This window comes from Engystomops pustulosus, chromosome 9 (assembly GCF_040894005.1).
Source record: "Engystomops pustulosus chromosome 9, aEngPut4.maternal, whole genome shotgun sequence".
Classification (NCBI taxonomy): domain Eukaryota; kingdom Metazoa; phylum Chordata; class Amphibia; order Anura; family Leptodactylidae; genus Engystomops; species Engystomops pustulosus.
In genome coordinates this window covers 95,086,643-95,099,289 of record NC_092419.1, presented here as the reverse complement: position 1 = coordinate 95,099,289, position 12,647 = coordinate 95,086,643, and the positions used below count along the sequence as shown (strand labels likewise).

The 12,647-nt window shown below is 41.7% G+C and overlaps 1 protein-coding gene across 1 annotated transcript in view; it reads left to right on the top strand.

Moving 5' to 3' along the window:
• The window catches only part of DUSP9 (dual specificity phosphatase 9), a 30,285-nt gene extending 22,635 nt beyond the window's left edge, over positions 1-7,650 (top strand). The window contains exon 5 of the mRNA XM_072123980.1: positions 645-7,650. Within this exon, the coding sequence (XP_071980081.1) occupies positions 645-949 (305 nt within the window). The 3' untranslated portion in view covers positions 950-7,650. The remainder of the gene's footprint in view (positions 1-644) is intronic.
• Positions 7,651-12,647: the final 4,997 nt, after the last annotated feature.

The window sequence follows — 12,647 nt, the reverse complement described above, 5'->3', positions numbered from 1 at the left end:
AGAGGATAAGCGCATATATATGTTTATCATTTTATATATTCTTATGATATTTTAGCTTGTGCAGTAAAACACTGATCACATAACAGCAGCATTGCGTATTATGTGCGAAAAGGCCACTGGTGTTTATCTATCTGAGCATCTTAAGGACATGTTTCTCTGTTCTTATCCTTGAGGTTGACCTTGTCTGGCTTCTCGCTGCCTGCCGGATAGGGTTACCTTAATGGATGTCCCTCCTCCCATTTTCTCCACCACTTATTGCTTTTGTCTCCGATCTATTTTTACATCACTTTCCTCTGTGCTGTTATTGGGAGTGTTGCTTGATGAAGACACACAAATCACTTGATTATGATGGATGGTTTTCTGGTGGCAACTTCTCCAACACTTATAGTGGCTGTTCTCCTTGTGACTGGACCAATGTCATGGATGAGAACATCCATACAGCCAAATTGTCTGCTAATTGTACTGGATACAAATCCAGATGGCAATCCAAATCTCTTCCCTAGATAACAATGTTAGTATCAGCAAGTTTCTAGACCTAAATAATGGGTGTGCCCATGGACAAATAAGTAGAGCCCAACTTTTACCTACAGGTCGACCATCTCAAATTCCATTTTAATGGTTTTTCCTATTATCTTTTGTTACAGATGAGGCAGCTTCCCACAATTGTGGTGTACTTGTGCATTGCCTGGCAGGTATCAGTCGTTCGGTAACTGTCACCGTTGCCTACCTCATGCAGAAGCTCAACCTGTCACTGAACGATGCCTATGACTTTGTCAAGCGCAAGAAAACCAATATCTCTCCCAATTTCAACTTTATGGGTCAGCTGCTAGATTTCGAGAAAAGCTTGGGACTTAGTAGCCCTGATGACAATCGGCCATCCGGTCATTCCTTCTTCACCAGTCCGTCCAGTGATGATGTTTTTGAACTAGACTCTTTGGACTCCACGTAAGGAATTTTTTGGAGGGCTTCACTATGACCGTTGTAAGCTATTATCTTTGATGTGTCTAAGCAGCTGAGATCGAGGGGAACATCTTCCGATTCTTTGTGGAAAGGCTGAAGACCAACTTGACAATACTCTAATATCTAATGTTTTCCAGTCTAGCTTCAGAGGATGTAGAACTGGAAGGAGATACAGTAAGCATGTATGGGATGAGTATTCCCAAATCCTACATCTCATAGGGTGAGTTCAATATGATGTCACTTGAAGTCCTTCAAAGTTCTTCAAAGATGATGAGATGTAGGACAACAAATGAGAACCAAAGCATATAAACCGACTGATAACCTTACAGTAGACTCTTGATGACCTTTCACCACAGACCAGCATCAGAACATTGTAGCCTTTATTTGAGGATGTCCGCCAGTAGACTTTCAGTGCTATGCTTTCCCTTCCAGCATCACATGGGTTAGTATTGTTCTATGAACTGATTCACTTTTTTTTGTAATTGCCGAATTTGAGAGCAGAGGCATCAGATGTTCTAAATGAAGTCTACTCAACTGGGAATAGAACCTACGATCGGGATCATACCATGTTCCTCTTTGAAATGGATCACGACGAGAACTGACTCACTTGTTTTTGCTTGATTGGAATGATAAATCCTGTGAGCGGAATCGAAGGAGTTTACAAAGTAAAGGAGCAGGTGGTGACTAGACACGTTCCATCTGGAACCCACATACAATGATCAGACTCTGCTTCACCGCACAGGATGAGTCCAGGCCAATCGGGTCAGGCCTAAACATGCAAAGCCATGTGTTTCTTGACTTTTGTACAGTATTTCTATTCTATGCGCCACACCATGGCAACTTTTCTAATGATGCCACTCTTCTCAGGCCCCGGGCTATTATATGTTAACAAATATAAGAACTCAGGATTACTTCTGGCATTTAAAGAGCTGACGTGGGCTATGTGGGGTCTACAGCTCTTAGTAAAGTATTACATATGCTCCAAAGCCCTGCAGTGCAGGATGGGAAGCGGCAGGAGTGTAAAGGAGGTCCAAAGGAATAAGCTTTGATGGCATTGAACAAAGGAGGTAGGGTGATCAAGTTTATCAAAACAGGGACTTTTTGTTATTTTTGCCTTTTTTTTGCAAAAAAATTATACATTTTTGCCTGCAGAGGACAGAAAAATGTCCAGTTCTCTCAGCTGCCTTAACCCAGGGGTGTAAATCTCCCAGGTGTGACTCTTGAAATGTCATAATTGGCCAGTATGCATTAGTATGCATTTTATAGTATAGTGGATGAGAATGTATTATTGTACCTCTGCCAGATAAAAATCGAAGAATCCTATAAAGTAAATCTCTGCCTCCTAATACCATTTTATATATAGGTTATTTAGAGAGTTAAAATTGATACAATTCTGTCTGCCTGAAGTCACCACTAGAGGGAGCTTGGCAGCTTACTACATCCTGTGTTATTATTAGGTTTAGTGTATGATCACTATGCAGCTCCCTCTTGTGTTGGTGGCTGGCATTGAGAATTTTATCATTTAGCTAAATGCTAAAAATAGAAAGCTCATTATCAGAAAAAAACTGAGCTCCAATCACTATAAATATATAATAGACAGATATAATAAGAACGTTTGGACCCACGTAGATTAAAAAAACAAGATACATTTTAAGAAAGGTCATTAACTCTAACTGTATATACTTCATTTATTTCCGGGGAATGGGAATACCTTTAAAATATATGGTATCCATCAAACGGGCCCAGAATTAAGCACTTCTAAAAGGGGGAACATCCCTATTTTTTTACGTTCTATTGCTTATAACAAGGTGCCTCATATGAAAATTTTCTTATACAAAATGTTAATAGCAACCAATTATGATTATTTTTCCTAATATAGTTTAAAAGCTAAAATCTGATTGGTTGCTTTGAGTCTTTATGCCCCTCCTACCTATTTTTAATTGTTTCCAAATACAAGGCATGAGGTACAGTGACCAAAGGCTATTAGCAATTTCTATTTGTAGTGTTGAGTGCGAGAAGAGCATTCTACCCCCACCTTCACCATCCTTGTGGTGACAAATTGCTTTATTTTTTGGAAGGAGGATTTATTATTTAAATGGTTTTCGGTAAAGGCGGGGCCCACAGCGGCACAATATTCAATATAAAAATGACTGTTATAATAGCTGTTTAGTCTTTTGGTGAACAGTGAAAGTCTTTGTCCAGATGTCACATTTGATGTTGTGTGATCTAAAGACATGAGCTCAGTAATTGTTCTATACAAAACTTTATTGGCAATAGGAAACCATAACATATTGTAGGCTACAGCGGGTTAGATTTAGCGCTACTATCTAAGGCCTACAATACAATCACTTTAAAGGCAGGCCTGGGTTTGAAAAAAAATCGTTTTTTTTTTCTGGAATAGCGCCACTCTTATGCATAGGCTATGTCTGGTATTGCAGCTCATCTGAATTTTGGTGACTGAGGCTAAAGTGTAATAGTTTGGACAACTCTTTGTAGGGTAACCATTTAAGACAGTCAGGTCATTGTATGGAGAATAGTTGATCAGAGATGATTATTTCTTCTTTTACCCCTGAAAGATTGTTCTTTGATGTAGCAGAGCTGTATTTGTCATGAAAATCTTCCATGGTGTTATATACAAGGACTGAAGGCCAAACAAGCACAGATAGCACGAAGAGTTGGGTCAAATAACAACATCATCTCTGCTACACTGACAAACAATGCTTGCAACTCATAAGGAGGCCATATACATCAGAACCTGATAGTTTATGTAGCCAGCAATCTAATGGGATGGGCATGTTGCCTTTCATCATGCCCCATCCATTTGTTGGCACTGGACATATACTCCATCAGTGGTGTCTACTTCCCTTGTGAGCCAAGCATGCATGTGTATGAATGGGTAGAGAGGAATGGATGGTGGCTGGACAAGCTATTGTATTGTATGGCCAGCCTTAGATAGGTGGGGGACACTGTACGCTCAGCATGACAAACACATGTTAGCTACATGACAGTCTGCAGTATTAATAACTTTATTCACAAAGTGCAAACTTATTTTTTGTAGAGAATAGTAGGACCAGCGTTAATGAGTTATTGATGTTCTGGCTCTAGCATAAAACCTTATTCCGATTACCCAGCAATATGCCATAGCCATGTTCCTCCTTACACCATAGCATTACAGAGGTGTCATTTTTAAGGGAAAATGATCTGCTTCTGTTATGTCATTGGTTGTTCTCTTTTGAAAACAGTGCCACGCCTGTATGTAGGATGTGTGTGGTATTGCAACTGAGATTCCAGTCACAACCTATAGACAGATGATGTGGTGGTGTCTATCTCATATCTATCTATCTTTCTTTATCTATCTATCTGTCTCATAACTATCTATCTCATATCTATCCTTCCAGAAAGGCAGGCAGCACTCCAATTTTCAGTATCAAAGGTGAGATTTATTCAAGTTTTAGTGTGAATACATATAAACCTCACCTTTGATACTGAAAATTGGAGTGCTGTCTGCCTCTCTGGATGTCGTTTGTAGGCCCTGCCTGGACCTGTGAGCCTTGTACCCCTATCAAGGAGAGATTTCATTACACAGTGCTGCCTTGGACTTTCTGCTATCTATCTATCTCATATCTATATATCATCTATCTCAGTGATGGTGAACCTATGACACGCGTGTCAGCACTGACACACTTAGCCATTTTGAGTGACACGCAGCCGCCGGAGAGTTACGTTTCATGCTCGGCTCCTACACGGCCAGGTGCAGCAAAAAATTGCTGTAGTGTGACTCTGTGCCGGAGGTCTGTAGGCCAGAACAGCAGAGCTCCGGCACAGAGCGTCTAGGCCTGGGAGTCTATAGGAGGAGCTCATTATACGTATAGAATAGCTGCATTTAGACTAGTGATGGCGAACCTGTGGCAGTCCAGCTGGTGACACACCACCCGAGTTACACTCAGTTTTTGGAGATTTTTGACACACCAAGCTCAAAAGTTTGCCCATCACTGATCTATCTATCTATCTATCTATCTATCTATCTATCAATTTCATATCTATCTATCTATCTATCTATCATCTATCTATCTACCTATCTATCTCATATCTATCTATCTATCTATTTTCTATCTATCTATCTATCTATCTATCTATCTATCTATTTCATATCTATCTATCTCTTTAGTCCTAAAAAAAATTGTGCAAAATTGTTGAACATTGTTATGCTTGGTGCAGGCCTCAGGGGGCGCAGGATGTCACAGGGGTTGGAGGGTACAGTGCAGACGGGCTCTAAACACACAATCCCTGTGTCATTCTCTGCCCGCTTAGTGTGTGTACTAGGCATAACACAGTAGGCCTCATGTTTATCTTTGTTGCCCATAGCAACCAATCAGAACTCAGCTTATATTTCTTAAACAACTCTGGCAAAATTCAAGCTGCGTTCTTATTGGTTAGGATGGCCTCTACCTAGACAGTCTTGCAGTTTTTAAAAATTATGCCCAATGTATTAGTCTACAGTATTTCATGTGTTCAGGGATATTCTAGTAATATTAAAATATCAGTTAACCACTGATTGAGTTTTAACAGATTGATCGGGTGGTACCCACCAAAAAGCAGTACAGGTTTCCACAGCAACAAGACCCCTGAGTGGTTCTGCACCTCCATTTAACTATATGGGACATAGTAGGCCTCTGTATTTGGTTCATTGGCATGACCACTTATCCATTCATCTCCACCTGGTTACAGCTTTGCATATACATTCTGCTGGTCTACCACTAGTTAAAGGGGTTTTCCCACAAAGAAAAGTTAACTATGGGATAGTGCCTAACCTGCTAATCAGCGGGGGTCTCAGTGCTGAGACCCCCACAGATCACGAAAAGAGGCGTCATGGCCGCGCATTACCATTCTGCTCCATTAATTTCTATGGAGCTGACAGAGATTGGTGAGCGCAGCGCTCAGCAATTTCCATCAGCTCCATAGAGATTAATGGAGCAGAATGGTCATGCGCGGTCGTCTGCTCCATTAGTCTGAGGAACGGCAAGGAGTTGGACGGAGGTACATGGGACCCAATCCGACCACTTGTTTTCGTGATCTATGAAGGTCTCAGCACTGAGAACCCCACTGAGAACCAGCACTGAGAACCCCTAGCAAGTTAGGTCCTATCCACAGTGGAAAAACCCCTTTAATTGATGTAGATATTACTAAGATACCCCTTTTAAGCATGTTACTTTCCCTTTAAGGATCCTCTTTTAAATGAATAACACTTTAATTATAAAACCGCTTGCTGGCACCTGGGCATCACGGATAATTATTAGTTCATTGAATTTCCATGCACTGAAAATAAATAGCCTATTACTAAGACTTGGTGTTCTCATCCCTTGCCCAAAAAGTGAGGCAGCCACAGCGAGTGGTGACACGACGCCGCAGAGTCACCTGATTCTGCTGCAGATGTCCTCCGTGAGTCACACATTCCCTTATTGTACTTCTGTGCATTGTAGGCAATAACCAAAGAAAAAATAAACCCATATTCTCCCCAGCCAGACCTTCACATCTATCATGAATGGGATTGGATAATGTTTTTGTGAAAGTCATTTTGATGAAGTAAAGGACCAGTCGTTACTGAATGCACTACAAAAATAACTTGATGTATGAGCCATTTCTGCAGCTATTTCTTGTCCAAGCAATGGAGCAGGAACATTCATGAAGACCTCCGGGGATATCAAGGTCTAAAACCATCCACATAGAGGCCAAATGACCCAATTTTACCAAACCTGTGCCACCTAGACATAACAATAGTGACTATTCTCAAGCAGAATGATTGGTATTGGATATGTTTAAAAGATCAGCCCATCGGGGGTGTCATAAGAAGCTGAACTAAAGCTTACTACTTGCCCTAAGCTACAAATGACCGGACTTAGTCTATTTTGGCCAATCATGTGTATGTTCAAATCGGACAGATGGTGCTATTTCCCTAGACTTTCTGGCCATAGAACAGGATGGTGACCAATTAATACATAGAGTGGATGGACTAGACCAGTCACGACATTAGACTCTTCTTGGTTGAAATAAGATATAAAAAAAAATAATTGGCAATAAGTAGGTTTGGCAGACTATCTTGGGTGTCCACTCTTCGATGGTAGGTAGTGTCTACGATCTAGACAATCTGTGGTTTTATCACAAAGATAAGCAGTTCCCGATTATGACGGACATAACTGAGGCAACTGAGAAGTGAAGATCTAACGTGGTCTATTTTACAACCCAAGAGTGGATACCAAACCACCTATCTGCCCCTAGAGGAATGTATATGATCGGACAATATGAATGTGCAAACCTAAAGTGGAATTGGCAGTAATAGTATTTCATAAGGAGACATCACCAGTGTTTTTTCATAAAAACAGAAGTATTGTTAATCTTGAGACTTGGTGGACCTACCTAGAAGCCTCAAAGATGATAGAGCCTAGTGTAATGCAGCATTCTCAGTATTAGTCCTTCCATCAAGGTGGTCTGGTGGGAATGTATTACTCCCAACAAATTTCACATTGACCATGAAAAGGTGAGGAGCTAAAGAAGTCCCCTCTTTAACCGTCTAGGAGGGAAGACGAAACAATGTATTATGCAAGGATGGGGAAATGTCTTTTTAATTAATGACTTGTATATTCATTATTTGTTGTACGATTTTTCAGTCAAATAAATTGCACCTTTTTCTAATGCCGAGCTCTGTGGTTTATTATGAGGGGATTGCATTCCTGTTCCCATTAGCCTTGGTTGTGGTGGAGCCAAAAATACAAGTAAGTGACCTATCAATGGCTTTGGATGTGTTATGACAGACTGACATCTGTAGGGTCACGGACAGACACTTTCTGACGCTTTCGAGGTCCCGATCCTAGTTGAAAGTAGAGGACTTCAGGAGATGTGGCGTGGTCATAACATTTGGTATCAATGATCCAAACAATTGCCCTAAAAAAGGTAAGCTGAGGCTACTGTGAGCAAACATGTTTTGCACTTGTGGAGGACCACCCAAACTCAATGGGGCACATTTACTTACCCGGTCCAGTCGCGATCCAGCGGCACGTTCTCCGACGAGGATTCGGGTCTGCCGGGATTCACTAAGGTCTGTGCGTCCAATATCCAGCAGGTGTCGCTGCTAAGCCAAGGTCCTCCGGAGTTCACCTTCTAAGTAACGATGCATGTGAGTGCTGATCTTGCTACACAAATTCTTTTTTAAATTCCGCGTTTTTTTCGAATCCGTCGTACAGCCACGCCCCTGATTTCTGTTGCGTGAAAGTCGGAGCCGGTGCGCCAAAATCCCCCGGCAATTCGGCACAAATCGGAAATCGTCGGGAAACCCAACGAAAGTGCGCGATTCGGACCCTTAGTAAATGAGGCCCAATATTTCAGAACTAATGACCATCCCCTCCTTGATCTACCATCCACAGCATACATAACATCATGAAAACTATCAGATCGCAGATTTTCTTCATTTATAACAGAGCCATTTCTACTTGCAAACACTCTCCGATCTGTTTAATATTTTCCTCAGTTCCATCTGTTTTTAATGTAATTCTGTTCTCATGAAGCGCATTAGCATTTTCTTGATTCGGTACCTCTTGATGATTCTCGGAAATAGCATCAGTAAACAGCAAGGATTTTTATCAGGATGTAGTCATATCGGTTAGTCTCTGTACAGTGAGAATTTGTGGGGTGACTCGAGAGCCTCATTTATTTTTTAGGTTACATCCATATTTTTTTTAATATTCTAGACAATCCATTATAGACATTCATATTTGGTAGCACTGTCTTTTCCTATGGTGTAGGTACGGCAAGATCAGATACTGGGGTCCCTAGAGTTGGCTTACGTAGGTTGATCCCATCCCCATACAAATAAATCATGAAAATTGAATTGAGGCATCAAGATTCCTTTGTGGTTCAGAGTGTGGTAGTGTCAAGCAGCAGGAGAATGGGCTGGCCTTCAACCCTAGATCCTAAAAAGCAGAAAAAAACGGGAAACGATACCATAAAACATTGTATCCTGGTGAAGCCACCATCTAAACCAGTTGTCAGGCAGGTTCACAGGGTTATTCAAAGAATTTTTAAAGACCAATAGTTTGTCAAATGTGCCCTGTGACATGGTTTTGGGATTAGATTGCAATTTTGGGTTTATTTTTCTCTTCTAAAATAAAAAATGGCGCCATCTTGACTATTTTTGAAACCCTAGTTATGATACCAGTTACCACAAACCCTTGAGTCCGAGCCATTTCCTAACCAAAAAGTAAGGCATAGCAGGATACATTGCTATGGAACATATGGGCCACTTCTTCTGGATCAACACAATAAGAAAATAGTAAAAAAGTTGGTTAGTATCAACTGAAATCCTGGGCCAAGATAGAACTTCACAACAGACCCTGCACATTGTATATCCACAGACTATTTTTTTACCGTATACACGTGGTGGAGTTTATTGATGAGTGATGAGTTCTGTAGAACTGGATAGGATGACCTCATGCCTCTATCTTTGGAAAGACGAGAAGCAAAATCACAGCGTTCACACACAGAGCAGAGCTACAGGCTCTTTGGCCTTCCGTTCCCATGGACTTCTTTCCCTCAGCCCTCACTAGCATCCTGCAAGCTGCTTCCGGGGAAGGCTTTCCTGCACATAAAGGGGAAGTGTAGCTTCCTGATATGGTACTGATAAGCCTTGTTAGTATATTGACTAACATAGAGCCTGACATATTAACTATTTCCAGCCAACTCCATTGTTCTGTTGATGGTTCTTCTTCATATGTAAAGTTCTACTGGTGATTTGTGTATGACAACCTAGTAGTAGTTTGTTGACTACAAAACTTACTATTATTTTCTGCTGGACCTTTAATCCCTGTTGTATTTGGGCACATTATCATGTCAAAGTTTAAAGTTTTCAGACTGGACGAGCAAAGTAGAAGATGCTGTATTGGGCCAGTCTATCCATAGGTCAGTCCAAATCCACACTGTCAGCAACAGTTAACTGCAACCTCAGGTCAACATCATGACATCTGATTTGACAGCAATGGATCCAAGGAAAATCCACATATGCATGTTGTCCATTTCAGATAACAGTTTCTGTGAGGTTCATGTTGGGCATGAAGATCCAATCCAAGAAGCTTTAAAGGTCCAACTCTTGTGAAGATCCACTTTCTAGAGTTGGTTGATGATGCAATCTAGACCTTCGCAGTCTTCATACCTTGTTTTGGTTGAATGTTAGTGAGATGTAAGTTACAATAAGAGACCTCCATATGGTGGAAACCTCAGTAGGACCCATAATGTTCTTCTATGAAGATTGTAGGTAGGGGCACCTGAAGTGTCTTTATGGTCCATGTGGTTGATTTTATTCCCCATATTATCTTTATTTTTGTATTATTTGGTTACGCCTTAATCCTCTATAAAGTGGGTTAAATGGAAAGGATATGCTCATTTCCTTCCCACAATATATTTTTGCAGTCAAAGCAACAGGATTATTACCTTCCTCCATCACTTGTCACCATGTGTGCAGATGACTGGGGTTAACAATCATTGCTTCCTAGTCTAGTACAACTGGCTGACCCTGCTGTACCCTGAGCCCTTGCATATCCTCTTGCTGTGCTCTGTGTGATGTTTTTCCCTATAGCTGTAAGCGGTATCAATGGTAACAGCATTCGGAGCCTTCCAGGATGAGATGAAAGTCAAGTTTATCCCATCCACCCTGCGTTTCCACAGAGAACATTGACCTTGTCTGTGAACAGGAAAGAGGACATCACTGGTGCACCATGACCTCCAACCAAATAGCATTCTGGGAACTAGTTATTACCGTAATAAAACATACCCTTTTTATAATGTAATAGGAGACCACACATGAAGACCTCAGACTGTGCAACTAGAGGCAATTCAAGAGAGAGATCTTACCATAACTCTTGTCACAAAGGATTTTCTAGAGGTTTTCTACTGGGTTTAGATCAGGACTCTGCACTGACCATTTTGTTGTTTCAATGTTTTCTGTTTCAAGAAACTGCTTTACTGTTTTGCTATGTGCTGGGGGCATTGTCCTGCATGAATACTGCTGAGTGATGAATCCAAGGAAGGAACCATGGGTTGTTGAAGAAGGTTCTGATATACACCTGCATTTACTCTGCCATGTAGCTGTATGAGAAGTTGTAAACATTCCCCAAACCATGACATTTCCCACTCCACCTTTCACTGACTTCTTTACACACTTTGAGTTCAGTCTTTCCCCAGTTTGATGACAAGCATACAGTCAAATCAGATCCAAATAAATTAAACTTGCTTTTATTTCTAAAATGAACTGTGGACTACACAACCTGCTCCACAGCGAAGGTGAGTCTAGACTTTTGATTCGTTCTGCTAATTAGAGGTTTGGTCACTGTAGAGTGGGCTTTCAGTCCAAATGCTCTTAAACATTGAGACACTATGGGGAAGATTTACTTACCGGGTCCATTCGCGATCCAGCGGCGCGTTCTCTGCGCTGGATTCGGGTCCGGCCGGGATTCATTAGGTAGTTCCTCTGCCGTCCACCAGGTGGTGCTGCTGCGCTGAAAAGCATCGGGACGCGCTGGAGTTCACCGAGCCGGGTAGAGTGAAGGTAAGTTCAAGCTCCGCAACAGATTTTTTTTTTAAAATGCGGCGGTTTTTCCGAATCCGTCGGGTTTTCGTTCGTCCACGCCCCCTGATTTCCGTCGCGTGCATGCCAGAACCGATGCGCCACAATTCGATCGTGTGCACCAAAATCCTGGGGAAATTCAGGGGAAATCGGCGCAAATCGGAAATATTCGGGTAACACATTGGGAAAACGCGAATCGGGCCCTTAGTAAATGACCCCCTATATGACAAGAAACATTCTTGCCATGCTCAGTGCTGAACTGGCAAGCAATTCCGATGATTACCCATGGAGATCCTCTGCATTATGCTGTCCTCTCTTGCATTTGTCTTTCACGGGCAACCAGCCTTCTTGGAGGGCTTGAATGAGTTTGCATGGTTGTAAAGATGCAATTTTCTAGAAACCACAGACTTTGAACGACCATCGTCTCTTGCTATGGCTGATAGGGTCACAACCTGAAGAAAAAAAGGCTTTAAAATTATGCAAATGAGCCTGAGGGTGTAGACCACCAATTTTATCAAACAGAGATAGTGGCCCACATTAACCAAGAATAGTGCAGTCTGTACTATGTGCTGTTTGCCTGTGTAGTGTCCAGGGGGCTCCAGATTCAGAATTTGCGGTGCCCATTCAAGAATTTGGCGCCCCCTGCACTGCCCGACAGAGTGCAATAGTTTGCACTAGAAAGAATGTGCAAAGTAAGACATGAATGTGACCCATTATCTAAGTGGTCCCCTGGTATTTACCTTTGCACTCCCACACAGGGATCCCGACTGTGCTGCAAGAACCCCACCAGGTCACTACCTCTTGAATTAGTATTGATTCAGTGACAGCTGACCAAGCTGGGTCCAGAGATCCCTATGTATGGCACCAAAGTATCTGTCAGAGATAGGGTCAGCAGACAATATAAGGTCAAAATTGACAGAGTAATACATTTCCCTGCAGATAGGTCATCACTTTCCAAAATGTGTGATAAAGCCAAAAAGTCCCTTTAAATATGTCTTATGTTGATGATGTTACATCTCAACCTTTCCAAACTCAGCAGCTATCAACTCAACATGGAAAAAGAGTCTATAATACAACG